A 24761-nucleotide genomic window follows, 5' to 3' on the forward strand; every position below is an offset into this window, starting at 1 on the left:
TCGACAAATCAGAACATTTTGCACAGACCAACTACTAGAATCATAGATCTGAAGATTTTTACCAATATAGTACAAAAAACTTGGACTCAGCGCACAAATCCTTCTGAACGTTATTATATGCAACTGTCCAGAAAAATTTTCAAGCTGTTATCTCTTTTTCAATAGGCAGACAGGAAAAATCACAGTTGGTAAAGTTTGGTATTAAAATGGCACAAAATCAAAGAAACTAGTTTTCTAAAAAAACTAATTGCACTGTTTTACCTGAAATCATAGATAGACTATCTTTACTAATTTACTCTTCCATTATAGTCAGTTCTGGCAATGTCTGGCGTTCTCATGACAAGGCAAAATCTGTGACATATTCTCAAGAATCTTCATGGTATTCACCTTAAGACAGGGGTACCCAACCCTTGGTCCGTGGACCGGTACCAGGCCGTGGTATGCCTGCAACCGGTCCACACAAACAAGCAAAATCCCATCCGTGGGATGCAGGCAGCACACAAAACCACACACTCTCCAGTCTGCAGAAAAACCTTTCTTCATAGAACCAGTCCCTGGTGCCCAAAAGGTGGGGACTTCTGCCTTAAGAGATCATCAAGTAAAAGTAGATAGTGGATTTGAGGAATGAATTCTTATGGATCATATGGAAGATGAAGGATAACGCTGTTCTTATATAACAAGTTTAAGAAGAAATGTAGAAATAATCAGACTTTCCAAACAGGTTTGTTTTGTTTTACAGATTCAGGAAATGTTCTATCTAGCAGGCAGTAGGCAGGAAATGTTAAGTTAAGCTACAAAGGTTTGATTTATTTCCTTAATCCTCTTGAAACCAGAATCAGAAATAAGGAAAGTTAACAAAATCTGATCTTTGCAGACATTTTAATGTATATTCAAGTAATACCAAAGCATAAATAATTGTAACATATATAGCTTCAATGCATTTAACAGAATCAATGCAACAATTGCAACAATGTGATATTTTTACAAAGAAAGTCCAAATTGTGGAAAAGGAAACACACAAAGCAGCTTATTATTTTCATCATATACGTATTTTTAGACAGCACAGGAGAGCTGCTTCTTCATTGTGCTTGGAGAAATTTACTTTTAAACTATCAGGCTCTCTGCCCAATGATTTTCCTATTTGCATTTAAATACGTAAAATATATTAAAAATAAGGATGCCAAAAAACCTGCAAATATAGTGATGCCAGCAATTTCCTTAGAAAGGAGCCACATTTAAGAGGATATTTTACACATTTTTCAATGTGGTACCTATAGATTTGATTTTTTTTAAACCCAAATCTTGTTTATGACATGTTTTCTACCCCTTTTTCTTAAAAAAAAGTGTAGATGGGTGAATAAATGTTTTGTAGTGGTGGGTTTTAGAACATCAAAATTTTTGTTTTTATGGAGTAGGCATTTGGGAAAAATATGCAGATTTCCATCTTAATGTGTTGGCCATTAATTTTCTTATTTTTATCTGTTTTATCTTCTGTGGAATGAGTGCATCTTCTAGAATCACTATCCAAAAACACACTTTATCCTGTACCTGGGTCTTGGATAAGATTTCACTGTCAGAAATGAAATTTTGTAATGGACCATATTTACCATGGCAGGCATTGGGCAAAAATGCCTGAGATACTATCAAAATATCAAGAGTTGGGATTGATAGTTGTATACTTTACATCTGCTTTTCGAAGTAAAAATATATCAAACAAGATCTTAGATTTATGCTATTTTATCAATATTTGAAGGTCCATCATCAAAAATAGGAATTATAGGAATTTAGAAAAATTAAATGTGCAGAGTAAAAACTTAAAAATAGACTTTTTCCAAGGTAGTATTTCCATCATAGTTCATGTTGTAAAGAGACAAATTTATTTTTTAAATTAAATGAGACTGCATTGCCAAAACATGCCCATTTCTTTCTATGTATTTCAGCCATGACTTACTCTCCAAAACACTTTTTCCATTGAGCAGTGGTAAAATTTGGTTCAGTAAATGCAATCACTGAAATTATAATGTAAGGAAACTTATGAGTCCATTATAAAGGAAAAACCAATTTAACTTTCTATCAGATATTTAAAAACCCAACCGTGTCTTTAGTCTGTAAAATTAAATTATCTGTAATAATCATAGACAAAGCAAAGGAAATTTCCAGTTAAGTCAAGCTACCTGACAGCAGACACTTCAAAAATTAAAATCCAAGAAAAAAATAATGTAATTTTTTAGAATAATAAAAATATTCCACTGTATAATTTCTATCCTAATTTCAAATCTTTGGAAGACAGAACCACTTATGGGTACTGAGAATGGGCTACATATATGTAAGTGACAAGATGTAGGGAAGAACTGTAATATAAGAAAGGATTGCAAATACATGACACATCTTCAGCTCGTAACGGAGTCATAAAATCTAATGCAAATTAAGATCAACTAATAAAGTCTGCCATATTTTATGATTTATAGTCATTATGATTGGCTACATAATGTGAGATGAAAACATGTGGTAAATTGCTTGTATAAATACAAAACAAAAAAGGCTACCAATTTTAAAACTATGTTAAGGCTTGACTGTGGAGAAGGCCAAGAAATAAAATATTTCAAAAAGGAACATCTTTGCTAAGTTTAGTGAAAGATACTTCAAGTAATTGTTTTCAGATGTGTTTATAAGAACCAATTTATATGATATATTTTTAAATTAGCATTCTAATATAAACAGACTGTATTCTTTGCTGTTTTCTAAAATATTATGCATATTAAACACTTGACTAACATTGGGGTAAAATACTAATTTGCACCTACTTGAGCTGCAATATACCTTGGTGTTTAGGTAAAGATGCTAAACATCACATGCACATATTTTTGAAAAGAAAATATATGGAATAAGATACCGAGGCTTGACATAACTTGTAGTACAAAGAAAAAAAATCTAAGATTGACTGAAAAGTCAGAGATGAATAAAACTGGTGACACTTAACTACTCAAAGGGCTAATAATCCAAAGACCAGTTTTTCAATCTGCAGTGTCCATTTAATGCAGCATATTCAAAATTCATGTAAACAACAGCAAGATTTCAATTCAAATGGGAACGTATATAAATGTTAAGTTAGATTGCGCTGCTGTTATTAAATTCACCTTTCTATATTAACAGAACATTACCACCTGTAATGAAGACAAAAAAACAATTTGACCCAGTCTAATTACATTCCTAAAACCAGAAACTTCTGAAGTTTATCAGCATTTTTATCAGCATATGCCACTTGCTCAAAAATATGAACTAGTATATTGAAGTGGTATACATTAACACAGAGGAATAACCTTAAAAGATAATTCTGGTTGGATTCACAGTAGATCCGTTTCCATTTGTGGAAAAGATCAAGATTCAAGCATGGGCTTCTGATGGGAGGAAGAAAGAGAAGCATTACCTATTATCCCCTTCAACTGTCTGTGCCATTTTATATGATGTTGCAGAGGGTACTTATCCCAGTGTTTTGAGGGGCACATGAAATGGAGGAACTGGCCAAAATAGCTTTCCCACCTTTTCTTTAACAGGGGCTTCAATGTAAGTTCTACAAACAAGAATTCTGGAACAAAGCCATAAAATGTAATTCGGTCAACCACACAACACCTCAGTTGTCTTGGGGTTTCATGTCCAACGAGAAATATTAAAGTAAAAGGTGGCAACTGCAATTAATGAGAAAACAAATGTCTTCCTTAGTAGCAGGAAAGGCCCACTTTTGAAACATTGTTACTGTTTTCCATGTTTGAGACCACACATATCAAACCTAACCTGTAATAATTCACCCTCATAGTTGGGAATGTGGCATTTCCTTCATAGCTATAATTCAAGTACACTGAATTAGGAAAGAAGAAAGAACTGATGAACATTTAACCCTGTTTGTATATTTACAGAGGGGTATGAATGAACTCAAGACTAAATAATCCTGCTGATGTATTGAATCCCACAGCTATTATCATGGCACTTCTGAGCCAAAAAACACAAACAGTTCATGACAGAAAATGAAAGTAAAGAAATAAACACAAAGGTCTGTAAAGACATCTCCCATTTTGCTGTAAGTGTCCATGGAACGACTAATTACTTCTGCAGGGATTCCAGACAGTAAAAGAGCAGCAGTTAATACTGTAGTTTTTGTCTTCTTTTCACTCTGTGCAAAAAAAAAAAAGAACAAAGTTTATTTTTTTCAGAATTTTCATCTTAAAGCATCTTATTTCATTTTAAATGTTATAGAACCTATTCTTCTCCCATAACTTATTCCAAATATCTAAAAGGAAACAATTAACTTAGGATCACCCAAAGAATTCTATGGTTGACTAAGAACATGAGTCTCCCAGTTCTAAGTCTATCATATCAGTCATCACTAAAGTGAATCCTCCACCCTTGGTCACTCCAAGTTTGAAATGTTGAGAATCGTTTTTTTCTAATAAAACACTTACCTTGGGGAAATACTTTGACAGTCCCATATATGCAAGTTGTAAGGTAAGGAATGGAGCAAATATTGACTGTAGAGAAAAAAAAAATAAAAAATTATATACTTTAATAATCATGAGAAATCATACCAAACAGATGCTTTCAAAGAAAGCGTCTATTTCTTGTAGAACATCTCAATGATTTAACTAAAAAAATTAAAAAAGAAAAAGCACTTTTTAAAAATGCTGCTATCAAACACAATGCATTTCAGAGTAACTCACAGATATTAAGTATATTTAGTCACTGCTACAGAGATGGGTGGAGGGTGGTTATCTACGATAATATTAAATATTAATATATTAACAATAATTAAAAGCAGGCCTATCGCTTATTTCCAATATAAAGCTCTTTGAGCATCCAGTGCATAGTATTAAAATGCATTAGTTAGGATTACTTTGAAGGGGTGTTTGTCAGCTGTGCTTTAGGACTATCCAAATGGTTAACAAAAAAGAAAGTACACAGCCACTGCTTTCTCCCTGGATTTCCATCCCCTTGTAATGCTTAATTGATATCAAGAATGAAGTGCAATAATAAGTTACAATTCCCTGACATTGTTTCTAGTACAATTACATTGCCAGTCAGGCACTTCACAAATGGCGCAATTCACAACAGTCACAGCATCCCATGGTCTTCACAGCTGGATTCTGACAAGACAACAGAGAAGCTGGCAGTAAGTTGCAAGTTGTGGTCACATGACGCCACACTTAACAATCATAGTAGAACTGACATTGTAAGTCTGGCATGATCATCTGATGTTTTGCTTAATGACTGCATAACTTAGTAATGGAGTATCTGGTCCCAACTGTGGTTATTGAGGCTTACCTGTATTTACTTACTGTAAAGATGCTCTGAAGAACAGACTTTCACACAGTTCTTAACAATTACTGCTAGAAACAATAGATGGTTTTATGGATTTGGACCTGAATTTACTTAGCCATGAGAAAATAATTGGTCAGCATAAATACCCCATACAAGTACTACTTTACAGGCCTGTGAGCAAGGCAAACAAGGCAAAAAAGGGGAGTGAAATGAAAATGAATAGCAAGATATTTTTAAAAACAAAAACTTACTAAATATTTGCATACAAAAACTCTAACGCCAATGGCAAGGAGTGCACAGCCCACCAATCTAAAAATGTGAAAGGAATCAAATTCCTCCACAACACTTCCATTTTCTTGACTTGGCTTCTCATTCATCAGCTGGTTTCTGAGCTTCATCGCTTCATCAAACCTTGATAAATACTGATCTAATCCATGGCGTGGTGCTCTCTGTGGAACGTCCAACAGTTCCCCTCGATTGCGTTGCCGGAGCTCACTGCTGCCATCACTACCAACTTCATGAGTTTTGCTAAATAAGTCTATTTTCTCTCCTTTGTGCTCTGCTAAGCTGCTTGTGTGGTCAGCCATTCCTGATAAGCTGCAGACTGAATCACCAAGCACAACCCGTTTGGAAACAGGAGCAGGAAGGGAAATTGGTTTATCCTGTTCCAGCTGAAGCTTAGTTTCTGAATGAGTATCATCATCTAAAGAGAACAGAACAAAAACTGAAATCATACCACAAATTTGAAGCTGATAATAAATTCTTAGAGACGTAAGACAAAATACAGGATGTCAACAAATGATACGAGGCTTCAGTTAACTGGAGTCGTCTTCTACATAACCATATTTAAAATTCATTCTTTCCCACGTGTACTTCTTTAAATATAAATATTATTATCAATTGCCCATACTCACAACAGATTCAGAAAAGTACAAGAGTTCCTTGACTTAAAGATGGAAAATGGTGATCATGAGATCCTGGAACACTGAAATAGGCAGAAATATATGCCAGTTACCAAGCACCCAAACTCTGATCACTGAGGGAAGTGTGATCGTCATAAATGAGAGGACCAGTCATGTCCCTCTTTTCAGTATTGTCATAACTTCAAATGGTCGTTAAATGAATGGTTGTAAATCAAGGACTATCTTATTGTATGTATGTTCAATAATATTTTCTGCATAGAATATATGTTTAGGAATTGTGCCATATGTAACAAATCTTTTAAATATTATTAATATAACTTTTTCTAGTCCATTTATCTATAGCTCTCAGAGACATTAGCAAATATATTTATGCATAAATTTTAGAAGTGCATCCCAATCTGAAAGGGAAGAAAGTTGCTGAAATATAAAAGAATGCACACACATACACACTCATATTCTTTATTTTTTTTTTACATTCCCTCAATTTTTTCTTGCTCCTCAAAGAATCATATGCCCTACAGTAAATGTTCCATTGTTAATCATAATGAGAAGCCTCAGAAATTATCTATGTACATCCTAAATGTCATTATAAAGCAATATTGTGTGCAAAAATACAGTGGCGCAAAACTTTCAATTGCTCAAAATAAATAAGTAAATCCCCCCTGTAATAATCATCTCTCAACTAGTTTCACATTGGCTTATTATTGGAAAAATATTTAAAAGATCAATGGTAATCATGTAACGTACTGCCTAGAGCAGTGGTGACGAATCTATGGCATGCGTGCCAGAGGCAGCACTCAGAGCCCTCTCTGTGGGCACACGTGCCATGCCCTGGAGATGGCAACTGTTCCTCTTCAATCAGCCGACCACTAACTCACTGAGGTCCCATGTGGCCGGATGCATCCCAGCACAGCTGGTTTTCCTCCCCTCCATCCCATCTCTCGCATGCTCTCCTTTTCCCAGGCACGACTCACTATATCGCCTCCTTAGCTGTTGGCTAACCATCCAGCTCAGAGGCAGCTTCTCTGAACTGCTGGTGGAAGGCTGCGGAGCCCCAGAATGCACCGGTCAAGAGGCTGGCAGGCTGTGGCTGCTGACGGACACTGTCGGCACCCATGCGCTCGCCTTGCCCTGCGAGAATGGCACCCCCGTCCTGCCTTGCCTCACCCCGCAGGATGAGCCTCCTGCCCACCATCCCAACTGCCAGAGACCCCCTGGATTTCTCTCAACCCTGCCGGGCCCCCACAGGCGTCCCTCTCCACGAGCAACATCGAAGTGATCACGCCCGCCTTGGCCACACCCATCCAGTCTGCCATGACCACCACAGCCACGCCCACCAGTGGGCCACGCCCATCTAGCACCCGGCGATAAATAAGTGGGTTTTGGGTTGCAGTTTGGGCACTTGGACTCTAAAAGGTTCGCCATCACTGGCCTAGAGAGTTCAACTAGTCACTCATTCTCACATCCTGTTAACTACAGAATTAAGATATTCTCTAACAATGCTTAGAAAACCTAATGAAGTCATATTTAATGCATCTCCAGCCCTCAATAAAGTCATCTTGAAATGAAACCTATTCTGTCATAAGGAATAAGTTGGCTTACACAAGTCTGATCTTTGTAGATATAGACAGATCATGGTATTTGAACATATTTTCCAAGGCCTTCATGGTTGCTATTCTGTGGCATATCTCTTGACTGCTGATTTCTTTACTGTTGATGGTTGAGTCAAAAGGCAGAGGCTATCCATCACTGCACTATCTTCTAAGGATGGTTATTCTACTTATGTCATTAACTTGGTCTTCTTTATATTTTAGTCCCATTTTTCCACTAGGGTAAAGTAGTCCTCCACTTACAACCATTTGTTTAGTGACTGTCTGAAGTTACAATGGCACTGTAGCTTATGACTTATGACTGGTTTTCACACTTATGACCATTGTAGCATCCCTATGGTCACATGATCAAAATTTGGGCACCTAGCAACCTGCATGTATTATGGCAGTTGCAATGTCGCAGGGTCATGTGTTCACTAGCAGGGTTCCAACAAGCCAAGTCAAGGGGGGAAGCCAGATTCATTTAAACTTCATATGATTCTCTTAAAACCCGTATCATTCACTTAACAACTGCAGTGATTCACTTAACAACTATGGCAAAAAAGGTCATAAAATGGATCAAAAGTCACTTTATGAATATCTTGCTTAGCAATGGAAATTTTAGCCTCAGTTGTGGCTGCAAGTCAAGGATTACCTTGCTTGATTTTTATTACTACAGCTTGCAGATCCTTTGCATTTTCAGCTGCAAGGGCAGTGTCCTCAGCGTAGCACGCATTGCTACTGGCAAGACTAAAAATGTAATAATTCTCTTACAAATCTCAACTCCTTTGATTTAAAATTTAAGATAGCAATTAAGATACTACCAATTAAGCTAAAACGCTATTTACTAATATAAGGTTTCCTTGATTAGATTAACTCACAGATGTTGTGCTTTTATTAAAGCCATTCAAATTTGATTTTTTTTTCCCTTCCAAAATGAGAATGCTGTTCCCGAACAACCTACAGTATAATTATTTACAGACTATCAAGTCAATTTGACTGTGCTGGTCCCATTTAACAAATTACGGTTTTAAAATATATCAGAAAGCAATTCAATATTTCCATTATTCATGAATGACGACTCCTTCTACATTTGAGGAGCTTGAAGCGCCAAACATCTGGCCGCTACCTAAGTCAGCCGTTTCCAGTGTTGCTGGAAATAAAGTTTTGCTGCAAAAAAGGCCAGATTTTAACCTCGGGGGATGACCAAACGAGTACCGGGCGAGAGGATTTGAGAAGATGAGGAAAAGGGGACCCCCGCCGTATCCCCTCCTCCCTCCGGCAGTGGCCCGGAGCCCCCGATCCCAGGCCACGCCCCGTCCTCACCCGTCTTCGGCCGATGGAAGCCCATGATGCGATTGATCCGCTCCTCCGAGTTCATCAGGAGCTTTCGCCGGCGAATCTCGGCCCGCCGCTGAGAGGCAGTGAGTCCGCTCAGCGGTGGGGAAGATCTACCGGCTCCCTCATGGTGGCTGCTATCACAACCCTCTCTTTCCACGAGATCCGGCTCCATGACCCGTCGGTCGCCGAAAGAGCCGCGACTACCTCAAGGCTTTCTCTCCTCAGGTATACGATGGCAATCACCAGGCCCCTCTCCGACAGCCGCTCTCTAACGCGCAAGCGCTGCTGGCGCCATTTGAGGACCGCCTTCAGATGCTGAAACGAGCGATGCCATCTTGGATGAGGGTCTCCCTTTTAGAGCGAGTGCGGCAGCGCGGTGACGACGGCAAGTTGAAAGCAATTGTACGGAAACTGCCGACCCTTAGCAAAGATGGCGGAAAAGGCTTCGGGAGTGAAGTGGGTGAAAAGGATGAAGTTGAGTATGATCTCATCGGTTAGGAAAATCATAATCGCTTTCGTCATGATCAACTCCGGGCTGCTTCAGGCGGGGCTCCGAGGATTTCAATTGGACAGCCAGCTAATAGCGGCAGTTGATGGTTTATCCCCTAAATAATTAAGGAAGTACCAAAATTATTTTCCATTCTAATCCCAAAAATATTTGCAAGGAACGGGCAATAGTGCCGCTAAGCTAAAGTCAAACCACAAGGTGATTTTTTTTTTTTTTAGAAAAGTGCTATATGTTCAGCCTGGTGATAAATATTAAAGGCCTATTTTAATGTAATAAGACTCCATGGATAGTTATTAGAAATTTTTGATAATGCAACCGAACTATGAAAGAATTCGATTCAGAACTTAATAAACTCCTAATTACGGTCTTGTCAGTACTTAGGCAAGGATTTTGTTTTCCAAGTCTTTGGTTTGCATATATTTATTTTAATTCGGGCATAAAAATTATTTTACTCTTCATCCTTTATATTGAGCTTTTTTTAAAAAAATGATTTTGTGCTAGATTTAACAGAGTAACAGTTGGATTGGACCTCGGAGGTCTCCTAGTATCCTAGTCCAACCCCTTGCTCAGGCAGTAAATCCTGTACCATTTCATACAAATGGTTGTCTAGTCTCTTCTTAAAAACCTCCAGTATTGGAGCATTCACAACTTCTGGAGGCAGGTTGTTCCACTGGTTAATTGTTCTAACTGTCAGGAAGTTTCTCCTTAGTTCTAGGTTGCTTCTCTCCTTGATTAGTTTCCATCCATTGCTTTTTGTCCTGTCCTCAGGTGCTTTGGAGAATAACTTGACCCTCCTTTGTGGCCGCCCCTGAGATATTAGAACACTGCTATCATGTCCCCCTCGTCCTTCTCTTTATTAAACTAGACATACCCAATTCCAGCAACCGTTCCTTATATGCTTTAGCCTCCAGTCCCCTAATCATCTTTGTTGCTCTTCTCTGTACTCTTTCTAGAGCAGTGGTTCTCAACCTTTTTAATGCCGCGACCCCCAACCGGTTGTAAGTCGAGGACTAAACCGGTCGTAAGTTGAAGACTAAACCGGTCATAAGTCAAGGACTACCCAACCGGTTGTAAGTCGAGGACTTTCCCTGCCCGGGAGCGTCGCGTATGCGTGGTGCCGCCCCCTGCGCCGGCCGAGGCGTAGCTGGCAAGCAGCAGAGACGGAGCAGGCCGACCACTGGCTGGGCCACCAGCTGGCCCAGCCCAAGGGAGGTAAGGCACCCGCCGGAAAAGGGGGAAAAAATGGTGGACAGCCTTGCTTGGCGACCCCTGTGAAATGGTCGATCCACCCCAAATGGGGTCGCACCCCATAGGTTGAGAACCACTGTTCTAGAGTCTCAACATCTTTTTTACATTGCGGTGACCAAAACTGGATGCAATATTCCAAGTGTGGCCTTACCATACTTGGTAAATGGTATTAATACTTCATGTGATCTTGATTCTATCCCTCTGTTAATGCAGCCTAGAACTATGTTGGCTTTTTTGGCAGCTGCAGCACATTACTGGCTCATATTTAAACGATTGTCCACTAGGATTCAAGATCCCTCTTAATTACTACTATACAGGTGGGACCAGTGGTAGGATTTAGCCGGTTCACACCATTTTGGCAGAACCGGTAGCTAATTTTTGGTTGCCGAGGCCCAGAATGGACTTCCCGAAGCAGCATCCACATAGAGAACCAGTTGTTCACATATTTGAATCCCACCACTGTACCACCTATACTGTACTTGTGCATTTGGTTTTTCTTGCCTACATGTAGGATCTTACTTTTTTCACCATTGAATTTCATTTTGTTAGATAGCGCTCAGTGTGCAAGTCTGTCAAGATCCTTCTGTATCTTAAGCCTCTCTTCTGGAATGTTGGCTATTCCTGCCAGCTTGGTCGCCTGCAAATTTGATGAATTTCTCATCTATCCTCTCATCCAAATCATTGATGAAGATGTTGAAGAGTACTGGGCCTAAAACAGAGACTTGGGGAGTATAAGTTGAATGCAGTTGGTCAGCCATTTATTTATCTTTTTTTTTATCTTATCAAGTAGTAGTTTGTGGTCCATTTTATCAAATGCCTTACTGAAGTCGAAGTAATTATATCCATAGGATTCCTCTGGTCCACAAATTTTGTCACCTGGTCAAAGAATGCAATAAGATTTGTCTGGCATGATCTGTTTTTAACAAAGCCATGTTGGCTTTTGGTTATTACTTTGTTTACCTCTAGGTGTGTTCTGATTTGTTGCTTGATTATCTTTTCCAGAATATTCCCAGATATTGAGGTCAGGCTGATAGGTCTGTAGTTTCCTGGATCTATTTTTTCCCCTTTTTTGAAGATGGGAACTACATTAGCTCTTTTCCAGTAGTTCCCCAGTGCTCTAGGATCTTTGAAAGATACAGATCAGTGATTCTGATATCACGTCTGCCGGTTCCTTCAGAATCTTGGGGTGTAATCTATCTGGTCCTGATGATTTGAACTCCATCTAGGGTGGATGGGTGCTCACTTAACATTTTCTTGCCTATTTTAACTTATATTCCTGTTTTTTAGGATACCGTTTTTGAAAAGTTGGACTGTTTTTTCCTTTTGTGTAAAGATGGATGCAAAAAACGAGTTAAGAAGTTCTGCTTTCTCCCTGTTGCTTGTCACCTTTTTGCATTAATGGACCATTAATGCAGGTATCACCTATATTAGTGGTATTAGTGGACTAATCGTTTCCCTGACTTTTTTCTTGTTTTTTCATGTTGAAAGAAGCTCTCTTTTTTTTGTTATTTTTGACTTTTGTCATAAGCCTTAGTTCATTTTGAGCCTTAGCTTTTCTGTCTTAATCTTTGCAGACTGGGGCTATTTGCTGATATTTTGCCTTAGTTATGTGCCCCTCTTTCCACTTTTTGTACTTGTCCTTTTTGTCTTTCAATTTATCAAAGAGTTCTTTATGCAGCCATGCTGTTATTTTTCTTCTTCATTGGTATTGTGGTAGACTGGGCTTTTATAATTTCACTTCTCAAATTTCCCAAGCTTCTTGGGTTGTTTTTCCATTGAGAATTCTCATCCATAGAATCCTTCCCAAGCTCTAAGTTTATTGAAATTAGCTCTCTTATAGTCCAAGATTCTGGTTTGATTATGTTCTATTGCTTGCGCATGCATAATGTTGCATTCCAATATTGCATGATCACTCCCCCCAAAGTTCCTGTAGCTTCAACACCTATCATTTCATCTCTGTTAGTGAGTTCAATATGGCTGATCCCCTAGTTCCCTTCTGTACTTTTTGGGAGACAAAGTTGTCTGCTAGATTTGTCAGGAACCTGTTTGATCCTCCACTGGGTGCAGAGTTTGTCTCCCAATTGATGTCAGAATACTTAATGTCCCCCATTACTATTGTGATGTGCTTCCTACATACCTTAGTTAACTGACTAGCAAAAAGGTCATCTGTTTCCTCTGTTTGGTTAGGTAGCATATACCTATAGTATACATCTATGGCAATGTCATTCCCCCCTTTTATATTGACCCAAATGCATTCGAGACAGTTTTCATCATTGTTGTGCTCTATTTCTGCAGAGATGTAGTTATTTCTTATATATAGTGCAACTCCACCTCTTTTATTTAGTCTATTTCTTTTAAATAATTTAAGTCCATCTAACTGTGTATTTCATTTGTGTGTTTCATCCCACCAAGTTTCCGTAATGGCAACAATATAATATCTGCCCTCATTTGCTTGAATTTCTAATTCACCCTGTTTATTCCTCAATGCTCTGTGCGTTAGTATATAGACATTTGAGTCCTTTTTGACTGACCCTGTGTTTACTTTCTATATAACCTGTTTTGTGCCGGAGTTTCCCTACTTCCTTACCATTTGTTTGATTAGTGCACATGGTATGGCACATACTATCAAAAGCTTGATTTTCCTTGACAGCAAGGTTGATATTCTTACCCGCACAAACATCTATATTACAAGTACTGATAGTCCTATTAGTTTTAGATTGCTGAGGACAAAAATGTTCTGTATCAATTAATTCTCTGTCCCCATTGTTTACTTTAAATGTTTCTCAGGAAAATATGTGGATTTAATGCCAAGTAAACTTGTTTTCTGTTAGTTTATTAAAATAGTTTAGATTTATTTGGTGTAATTGAATTTCATGTTTTTACTGAGTTGTAGGTTTTGCTAACTATAGAGCTAATTGAATTTAAACAAAAATGCCACAAATGTAATGTTTTGTAACACTTCAGGTTAAAAGTGATTAGGAATGATTTATTATTCATTTTGAGTGCTACAAATCAGATCCAATATATAGACATGGTCTGGAATAAATGAAGAATGGTGAGGCAAAGAAAAACTTAGAGGAAGTGGAAGCAGGAATGTTGGGAGAAAATGATACAATGTTGGAAGTCTTGATTTTAAGGGGAAATAAAGCTGAGCACAGTAGAGCATGTAATCTAAGATTTTAATAAATTCAATAATGTTATCCCATGTCCGAAGGAGCTAATGGGGAAAAGCTTAAAATTTAAGAGCAAGGGTGGGCAATTTATTTTCCCAACTGGGGCTTTGGAGGTGCATAGGCACATACCCACATACATACATAGATTGAAAAACAAATAGCAATTGCCTTCGAAATAAAAGCAATGCAGTGGTATTGTGTGTATGGCCTACAGTTTTTTATATATGATTTCTAATTTCCCATTGACTCTATATGGGCTGGATATGGCCCTGGAACCATAAAACGCTCAGGTCTGGCTTAGAAAAAGGGATTTTAAAAGAACTAAGCAAACAATTTCAAAGAGGAAAAAAAGGTAGGACAGTTAAATAAGTCAGTGGGGCTAATGAAAAGGGGGAAAAAAGACAAATTTGAAAAGTAAACAATGTTAGGATCATGGACATTTGGATGTATCGTAACAAAGTACGGAAGGGCCGAGTTGCATCACATCTTGTGTTTTATTATTTTGACAAAATCTCGGCTTGCAAAGACCAGACCACAAAAAAGGTCACATAATTCAGAATAGTAGAATCAGTGTCCAAAAATCAACATTGCAGAGTGAGCTAATGTACATATAATAACAAAAAGGGATTCTTGGATGCTTTCAAAATAAAATATTCATTATAGTAGCTACTCAATAAAGAAGTTCAAATATTAAAAGAATAGCAAAGAAAGCTACTCAATTCCAACTTTGGATCAGATTCAACAAAAAAATTGTTTCAAGAAACTGATGGCAAAAATTGAAGCTTGAGTTCAACATAAAGAGGATCTAGAGAAACTTCCATATTTTGGATTGGTTTAAAACCTCAGGATCAGATGTTTGTATCCAAGGTTATTGAACGAACTAACTATAATCTGGATGAATTCTTACATATTATTAGAAAACCTGGAAATTACTAAAGTGCCAGATGGCTGCAGAATAAATGTTGCCTGCAGAAATACCGTTGACAAAATATGCCTTGAGTTAAAGGAGGTTTTGGATAAAGAATTGCATATTATGCTGAAGAGCAAGCTACTTAAAAGTGGGCTTTATGGCATGACAACAATTGACTTGAAAATTGTACTCAGAAATTTTGTTCTTTAGATTTGAGGTATCAAATGGAATACCGGTAGGAACAGTTCTGTGTCTTCTACTAATTATTTTCGTTAATGGTTTGGTTTTAAAGACCATATTTTTAGCCCAGGGTTGTATGTTGTTTGAGTGGTACAACACATTAGAGATTGCAGTCCAAAAATATAGGATAAGGGCAGAATTAATGTTGATCTCATTTACATGTCATTCAAATGTAGTTTATATTACTTTCCATCTTTTTAATTTTTTCCAGTTGTCACATTAAAAGTTAGAATTTGGTAACTTTTGGAGAGAGATGCACACACAGGCTTTCATAGGCCATATGGTTCCCTACAGTTCATGTGTTATATTTCTGCTATTTTCATATTTTACTCCCCCCCCCCATTTCAGAACTATATTCCACCTTTGTGTTGTTCCTTGGGGACAACACAAAGGTTTACAGTTAGTCCTCAATTTACAACTATTCATTTAATGTCCGTTCAAAGTTACAATAGCACTGGGAAAAGTGACATGATTGTTTTTCACACTTACAATATTGCAGCATCCCCGGAGTGATGCTGGACAACTGGCATGCATTTATGATGGTTACAGTGTCCCAGGGACATGTGATCACGTTTTGCAATCTTCTGATGAGCAAAGTCAATGGGGAAGCCAGATGCACTTAACAACCATGTTACTAACAACAACTGCAGTGATTCACTTCATTGTGGCAAGAAGGATTGGAAAATGGGGCAAAACTCACTTAACAATTGTCTTGTGTAGCAATGGAAATTTTGTGCTCAATTGTGGTTGTAAGTCGAGGACTGCCTGTATAGGGGAAGGATATAAAGGATTATAGGGGAAGAAAAACAATAACCTATTGGATCTACAGCTTTAAGCTTGTTCTTCACTGAATCCAATCATATATGTTCAGTTACTTATTTTTAGCAAGTTTAGCAACCTCAGAAACATAGTTCTAAATGTTAATTTTTGCCTTCTGTTACATTGTTCTTTGATATGAATACTTTTCCTCTTATATACTATATGTAATATGTATTTTCAAGGCTGAAGAAATTGGTAATAATTTATCATAACTTTGAGACTAATCATTGTACAAAGATCCTTAAATGTAAGCTTTCTACCAAGTATATCTTTGCAGAAGGGAGTAGGATCTTGACAGGAAAAGAGGGGTAAAAAATAGTGCAGGTAATAATATACTACATATAACTGATAAAATCCTGCAAGCCAAACCAAATTCCTCATGATTTTATAGATAGGTGTTGATAACAAAGAAGTGATTTGCCATTGTTTTTTTGTGAGATAACTTCCCAGTCTAACTTTAAGCCTTTGTTTTCCCTTAAAGTTAGAGTAATTATAATGAATAAACTATTTCATGCTGTCTAAGAAAAGGCTGGCTGAACTACCTTTGCGAAAAATAATAAAATACTTACAAAAATGTTAATCTTTCATGAACAATTAATTCTAAGCTAATTTAATAAAATGTTATACTATTCCAAAGAAATACTGAAGTTTTTAATTCACTTTCCAAAGTTTTTATGTACATAGATATACTGGTTATTGTGGACAGGTTGAGATATAATATTTTCTGATATTGTGCTTTATCCCTCAGAAAATAGAAGAGCCTAATACGATTAGTGAAATTTTAAAAATACATCATTTAACTGGCTTAAAGATGATTAATTGCAATTTTCAGAGGAGCATTCTAATTAATGGTCAGTCCATCATGTTTTAGTCAATGACTCAAAGATTCTTTACATTATAATTCTGCATATTTACTTAAACTAATTGCTGAATATGAAGTTTACCACATCAGAAGAATAAATAATACTTGCTTCTGGTAATAATACATTAAAATGCTTGTTTTTCAATCAATTCACAATTTGCACTGCATTTAAACAGCATTAATCCCCAGGTCTAATCCTTCATAGAAGTACCTCTTTATGTACTGAAAATCATTTTATTCATTAAATGATCAGCTAGTCTCTGCATATTCCATTTTAGTTTATAAAAACACTGATAAAATTCTATGCAAGCTCTTTCAATTAATTTTATTGAGTAGCCAAATTTGATAAATTAGCACAGCTAAAATAAGCATTTGCATGTGTTACAAATGACTTTTTACAGGAATAAAACAGTGAAAATTACAAACTGTAAAAAGGGGAACAAGTAAAACTTTGCCTTCAAGTCAGAAGAGCAAGGTTTACAATTGCACACTAAAGATCAATGTCTGAGTTCAGAAAACAAGGATTAATATTACAATATTTTACACTACTTTACAAAATCAAATTTACTGTAAGAATTTAATATGTAGTTAGTGAAGAGAAGTCTTGTCACATTTGATGGTCCCTTAAATTCTGAATGATATATATATGTTCTGTTAAATTAACCTTGAATAAACAAGTTTTTCCGCATTACTGCAAAACAATCAGAATTTATTCAAAGCAAATTAAATTACAGAAAATGCTAATATGTTGTTGCACGATCAAACCTAGAATATTGGTAAATCATACTAATTATTTAAAATCTTGAACTAGAAAAATAGAGAACATCTGCTGGTGAATGCCATGCTGAGATGGGACCATCAAGGCTACTCTTGCTTACTTATGTTATTAAAGAACCTAAAACATATAAATTGTGATTTAACATTTATACATGGGTCTGCCCTGGATTTCTTAAGAAGTTGAGGAAGGTATCAATTTTCTCCTCAGAAAGAGTTAGAAAATTCACTTCTATTTCAAAGTGCATGAACTTTCTAAACAGTATTCTATCCAAAGAGCATAATATGCTCACAGGTAACATTTTTAGAGTTAGGGATGTATTCTTGAAATATGTTTATTGGGTTCCATAATTCATTCAAAGTCCATTATCTTTATTTTACATGAAGTAAAATAAATGTGCCTATACCATGCCTTTCCCTCCTCTCCATGCAGAAGATTTATACAGAAAAGTTAGGCATGGTGCTGCTCGTAAGGATTTTACCATTCAAGTTCTACAGAATCTGATCACATCAATTCTCTGCTCCAACTTGAATGTCTGAAGCAAAGAGGAACCCACAGCCAGCATGAGGTGCTAGATACATACTTCTCTAGATCTAATCTTTGCCTATACCTTCTTTCTAGAAAGCTGGCTTTTACACAAACATTTGTCTATATTTTTTGGGAGAAGAGCTAATTAATTCTCCACCATATATTGTACCTTAAAGCACCCGATTGATTTCCATAACTTACAAGTGCACATCTTATCATGATTATTATATGGTTCTGAATTAGATTACCAATATTTAAAAAAACATTTCAAAATAACTAAATTAAAAAAATTAAATCAGTTATAAGATTCCTGAAGTCAGCAGGTAGTTCTTTAGATATCTGAATCATTTTAAAGAAATGTTCCCCTTTCTTTCAGTTGCTGAGCAACTGAATTTATACCCCAACAAACTACCGTAAATGCTGGCGTATAAGATGACTTCCGCGAGCGCTGAAATCGGCGCCAAAGACGGGGGTCGTCTTATACGCCGAGTCGTCTTATACGCCGGAAATACTGGTAGTTTCCGGCGTATAAGACGAGGTTCTAGGAATGCAGCCCGGCTATAAAGACGGGGGTCGTCTTATATGCCGGGTCGCCTAATACGCTGGCATATACGGTAAATAGATCATGATGCAGACAGTATTACTATAACATTTGTTGTAATTGCTATTCCAGTTGGCTGTTGATAAATACCATAGTTCAAGAAAGAACTTCACTGGCTTTTTAACATATAATCTGTTACCCATTCTTCAGATGGGTGAAACTGTATAAATTAAAGTAATGACCAACAAATCAATGCAAATGATTCCACCAAAATCACCAGGAAGGATTTGCAGCAGAAAATATTCTATTCAATTTTTCTTTGGGGGGTGAGGGGGAATGAGTGAAATAAAGGGCAATGTAGAAACCAATGATTGCCATAATATACCACCACAGTTCCTTGTATTTTACAAATGTCAATACACTTATATTATTAATGACAATAAAGGTTATCTAATCTAATTACTTAAATTATAGCAATTTCCAGGAAACCATAAAACTAAGATTTCTCTTTTATAACTGTCCAGAATTCGAACATTCTGAACTGAGCAGGGTTCCTGCCTATATTTTTCCCATTAAAGCCTTAAAATGCTTGAATAGCAAAATTATTATTAATAAATCTGATGCTCCTCTGGATCTCAACAAGCTATTAAATACGCCTCCAAAGTATTATTTAACCAGTAAGGATTTTATCAAAACCTCAGTCCATTACAAAAAGGTGACTGAAAAATTAATAAAAAAAATATGAAAATAATGGTTTTTGGTTTATTGTCTGTTCCCCTATTTACTTTCAATGAATTAAGACCAAACACATCATGCTAACAGCCAAGACTAGGATCAATTATTGTTCATTATCTTTTCCAGCTGCATCAGATCTTTTTAAATTTTAATTCTTACTGAATATAATGTAATCTCATTAACCTTTCAAGATCTAGATAGAATACTGATACATCCTAAAGGTATTCAAATGAATTATTTGATATTCATCTTAAACCCAAGTAGACTTCTTCAATTTTACTTTTGTTCTTATCATAATCAATGTTTAAAAAAAATGGAAACTTAGCTCATTAAAACTGCAAGTATTTTGTTCACAATGTACTTTTCACTGTTCCTTTTAAAAAGGCAACTTTTAACGAATAATGTATTGTATAATCAAGACAATATAGTTTCCTGGAAACTCGAGTCTTGGAGTTTTTAATTCTAGCAGCAAAACATAAAGCAGAAAAATAAAAGTGAAAGGTAAAAAAGTTAGTTTATAAACATTTCTCCAATATTGCCTTTTAACGTATACCACAATTACTTACTGTGAAACATTTTTGCAGTAAATTAAAGGTGTCCAACATATTCAAATTTATTTTAAAGTTTTAATGTACAACTACACAATAGTGTACTTAATGATTCCACGGCCCTTTATTTGCTTTTCTTTTTCCTTTTTTGGGGGGGGGGAGAAGAGGGGGGAATCACAGTGAGATTTTCATCAACTGCACCAGGCCAACAACTTATAGGAGCATTACAGGAATAAGAGTTCTGCACGGAGGTACATTCCTTTGAGCAGATGAACTATTTAAAAAAAGAGCTCATTTATTCATTTTTTGCTGAATATGCAAAAGAAATTCATAATATGATAATGCAGATTCTGTTCTGTCTTCTATCATATTTTGTAGGAAACTTGGTTTCCATGGACTCTCATCCCTTCAAAATATAAACAGAAGGCCATTATAAGTACACGATTATATGCTTTATTCCTTTTAAAACTATTCATAATGATAAGTAACTGATTATACTTAGTTAATATTTATTGTATGCATACAATTAATGTGCAGTATTTATACTAAAAGAACTTTGCCTATTTTAGACAGTCTAAATAGCTAACGATCTTGCAAATAAATATTAATGATTTCATAATTCCATTTGCATCATCTTCACTGCCCTCTTCTTTTATTCCTTTCCATAGTGTTACTTAATACCATACTTTTGGCTGGTAGGTTTTTTCCCCACTGAATATGCTTTCTGTCTCTGCAAAAAAGTGTCTTGTTGTACCAGGTATGAACTTAAGAAAGTCTGCAACTTAAGGTGCTTACCTGCATGAAGTTGTTAGTGTTCAGAAAGACAATCATGCAAAAATTTTGTTCAATCTAACAAATCAAATTTCACAAGCATTCTACTTACCTTAGAATATATAATATGGGAAAGAAAGGCCTTTGCTCCCTTAGCCAGAAAATAAAAGCATGCACTCTACAAGATTCAGCTGTGTTCAATTCTGGAAGATGCGTCTATTAAAAACAAACAAAAATGGGGGTAATCATGGAGCAAAAACTATTATAAAATATATTCTATATTCAGAATACTGAGCAGTATATATATCATGGACTGATTCTAACTTCACTAAGCTATCTCTGCAGGAGTATCCTTTTTCCTCTCTTTCAGAACACAACAACAAAGTAAATCATTTTTCATGAGACAAAACACTGGAAGAATACTTAAGCAAATTTAAGATAAAGTAGTCCTTGACTATGACTATTTGTTCATTGACCAAAGTTACAGTGACACTGAATGGGGGGAATTTAAAGGCAGGGCCTTGGAGTTCTGGTTGTTGCAATTCTCACAGGCGGAGGACCACAATTTACAATGTTCCTTGCTGGTTTCCCACACACAAAGTCAATGGGAAAGTCAGAAGTCACAGTCAGGTAAGGTCTTTGTTTAATGATAGCATCTTGGACTGCCAGAATTGCCAATGCTAGGTGAGGTGGTCACAAGATGTTACACCTTGACTGCATTATTTAGCCACAGTAATTATGGTCCCAACTGCTGTCATAAAACAAGGGCTACCTACATAGAAAACCTTAATGGACTACATCAGTGGTTCTCAGCCTGTGGGTCGGGACCCCATTTGGGGTTGAACGACCATTTCACGGGGGTCGCCAAACAAGGCTGTCCACCATTTTTCCCCCTTTTCTTTGGCCACGCCCCTGGCACCCAGTGATGTATAAGTGGTTGGGGGTCACCACAGCATGGGGAACTGTATTATGGGGTCGCGGCATTAGAAAGGTTGAGAACCACTGGACTACATTAAGTAGGAAAGGAATATCTATTAAAAGCAGAAAGTCTGTTCATTCTGAATGTGATGTTACACACAAACAAAATGGAAAAAGAATTTCATGTATTTTTATGAACATAGCATGGCAAATGGGATCTTACAATAGACAGAAACATGTAGTGCACAGACTGTTTATTTAATGACAACATTTTTGGAAAATTGACTTTAATTCTTCTAAATTATAAGGTGCAAACCCAGGCATTCATAAGGGTATCTAAAAGCCAAAATCACAAAGCTCTCTGTAGGTCTATTTCAATAAACACTTCAGTTTGCATAACTAGTATTTTGTTGGCCAAGCCTTAATCCTTCTGGGTAGTTCTAAAGAGTCACATTACCTCAAGGAACAGAGGTAGGTAACATGATCCTGACTGATACTTCATCTTAAATTTTTTGAGTCAAGTTCAGGTCTTGGTAACTATGTTCCTGTTGTTTTCCTGGCAGCAATATAATATGGAAATGGTTTGTGGTTACCTTTTGACTTTATGTTTAACTCTGCCTACTTAGCATTTCATGGTTCTGTTCTTAGCATTTCATGGTGATCTCCCATTCAGCTACATACTGGGTCTGACCCTATTTAGCATTTTCAAGACCAGGTTGCTGCCATCTGCTGTAAAGGCATTGTCCTACAACTCTGTAAATCCTTAGCCATTATCGTATTGGCTGGGCTTGATGAAAGTTGCAGTCCAAAACTATGAAGAACTCAGGCTGTCTATCCTTGCTTACCATGTTATGTTCTTACCATATTGTGTGGTATTGATGCATAGTTTGGGGCTCCAAGTACTTGGGTTATAAAGTTTTGTCCACAATTCTTGCCAACCCATAAGAACATTACCTGTATATTCAAGCACAGGAATTAGTAAATAATGTATCCATTAAGCCTTTACCTCAAACCAGACTAATAAACTACTGCTATGAAAGTTTATTTATGGAGAATGAGATACCTCCTGCTAATGCTTGTAGTATATATAAAATCCTACTTACAGAGCCAGCATCCATAAGAAAAGCACCATCCCGATTTAGCTTCTCTACAGACAGCTGAAGAATGGGTGGCTGAGGTATTGTTCTTTCACCAATGTTGAGGGCTCCCTAAATAGATAAAATAATTTGTAATAGGCAAGTAAAACAGTAGATCTTCTGTATTATAAACATAGGCTACCATATCCTGACATGTATCACATCTAAAACATACTTATATCTGTAACATAAAGAAAAATATTCCAACCTTATTTTTTAAACAATTGTTAATGTTTCCAGATAGAATGCTTTGCAAATTATGCATAATTTCTGTTCCTTGCATTATGAAAGGTTTTTACATTTGCAGGAATCATCTTAGTTGTTCTTGAGAGAAACTCAAAGTTAACAAAGTTTAGTTTGTATATAATATATATTATATAATAATATTATTATATAATATAATGGAATAATATTATTCCATTTGTTAAATTTAAATGTACCATTTAAATTTAGTTGTTATATCTGTTTGCAATATCAGATATTCTACTTGCATGTATTCAATTTTAATGTCCTTTGCAATTTACCCATCATAATTTAATATCTCCATTCATTTAAACACACACTAAAATACTGATTGTGATGGCTATATAGTTTGTATATCCAGCACAATATTAGACAACTACATACAAAAATAGAAACAGCTTATAAAATTTCTGGTACACGCCTTATGACATATACACATTCCAACTGATAATCCAATTCATAATTGTCATAATTTATACTAGATCTTAAAAGCTAACTGTTGTATTTATATCTACTCTCAACATCTGTCATATTGCTACTTTCATAATTGATGCCTTCATCTATCGTGTCAAATATTGGTCCCTATTTGCAAAGTTCTGGATTGTCAATATTCACATAAGTAAATCATCCTCAAGGCTTAGATAGGGAGAAGGAAAAAGTTTTCATTTTTCCAAACCTCCAAGACTTGACTGACTATAGAATATCCCAGAAAACTGCTCCCTGAATCTGAAAAGCATGGATATGCATGCATTTATTATAAAATATGCACAAAAATCAAATGTTTTAGTACAATTTTGTATAATATCTGAAATTAGAAAGATACATCCAATGATTTCCAGAAAAATTTAGAGGAAAAGCTTACCTCATCTGTGAGATTGTCAATTCTATACAGATTGGGATGCATAATAAGCATGAGGTACACTAATGGCTGCCTTTTCACTTGACACATTGTAAAGATGCGTTCATCTAAACGGGTATTTGTTTTACTTTGGAATGCTTTCTGTAAGCAAAAGTAGCAGCAGAAAAACAAGACAACTTAGAGTTATGCACATGTCAAGACCATCATTTTCAACCATACAGGAAGTATACAGGAAGTCTGGAAGCTTATTCTCAATATAGAATAGTTTTTCTAATTTTGTTACTGCATATAAATATCTGGAAAAATAATTAACTATGATGCTGTAAATGGTCATCATTAATTTTAACAAAATTTACTTAGATAGGTTCTATTTCTCAGGCAATTTCTGTTTTTATTTTTACCTGTTTTAAGAGAGCCAGGATAAACAATGGAAACAGACGCAATGATGCAGGGGCCATAAGACCTGGTTGCTGAATGGTTAGAACAGATGAGCGATATGCAGAAAGAGAATCTATTACAGCATTCACCAATGCATCTCGAGCATCATTCAAACTTGCAGAAACTGACCGATCAACAGCTGAAAAGAAACAGAACACAGTCCACTTGGCTGTCAAAAAAACAATCATAATAAAAAGTATTATCAATGGATAATAAAGTCTCACTCACTCAATCTCTCTCTCACATGCACACAGATATCCAACTTACCAAAAAGAATACAAAGCAATACTACATAGCATCTATAGCTCTTCATGCTGTGGCACAGTTCCCAATTCTTTTAGATATA

The 24761-nt window shown here is 36.3% G+C and overlaps 2 protein-coding genes across 2 annotated transcripts in view; both read right to left on the reverse strand.

Moving 5' to 3' along the window:
* Positions 1-862: 862 nt before the first annotated feature.
* On the reverse strand, positions 863-10210 carry CAMLG (calcium modulating ligand). Its single transcript, XM_039334878.1, has 4 exons — positions 9149-10210; positions 5562-6013; positions 4458-4523; positions 863-4168 (listed from the first exon to the last, which is right to left on the reverse strand). Exons 1-4 carry the CDS (start codon positions 9333-9335, stop codon positions 3977-3979), a joined length of 897 nt encoding a protein of 298 aa, XP_039190812.1. The 5' UTR covers positions 9336-10210; the 3' UTR covers positions 863-3976.
* A 7017-nt stretch (positions 10211-17227) lies between these two features.
* SEC24A (SEC24 homolog A, COPII coat complex component) overlaps positions 17228-24761 on the reverse strand; it is a 42793-nt gene continuing 35259 nt past the window's right edge. The window contains exons 18-23 of the mRNA XM_039334879.1: positions 24379-24554; positions 23981-24118; positions 22843-22947; positions 22601-22693; positions 20934-21037; positions 17228-20456 (exon numbers count right to left, since the gene is read on the reverse strand). Of these exons, the coding sequence (XP_039190813.1) occupies positions 20342-20456; positions 20934-21037; positions 22601-22693; positions 22843-22947; positions 23981-24118; positions 24379-24554 (731 nt within the window). The 3' untranslated portion in view covers positions 17228-20341. The remainder of the gene's footprint in view (positions 20457-20933; positions 21038-22600; positions 22694-22842; positions 22948-23980; positions 24119-24378; positions 24555-24761) is intronic.

Source organism: Crotalus tigris, unplaced genomic scaffold, assembly GCF_016545835.1.
Source record: "Crotalus tigris isolate CLP2741 ecotype Arizona unplaced genomic scaffold, ASM1654583v1 scf7180000017638.2057652, whole genome shotgun sequence".
Classification (NCBI taxonomy): Eukaryota; Metazoa; Chordata; class Lepidosauria; order Squamata; family Viperidae; genus Crotalus; species Crotalus tigris.

What these genes read in the sequence shown, in the direction of transcription:
- CAMLG (XM_039334878.1), bottom strand. Translation starts at nt 9,335, where the DNA reads ATGGAGCCGGATCTCGTGGAAAGAGAGGGTTGTGATAGCAGCCACCAT. An exon ending in TTTTTGTATGCAAATATTTA is followed by an intron (nt 4,524 to 5,561) that starts GTAAGTTTTTGT and finishes TTTTCTCTACAG; the next exon opens with TCAATATTTGCTCCATTCCT. An exon ending in TGTCAAAGTATTTCCCCAAG is followed by an intron (nt 4,169 to 4,457) that starts GTAAGTGTTTTA and finishes TTTTTTGCACAG; the next exon opens with AGTGAAAAGAAGACAAAAAC.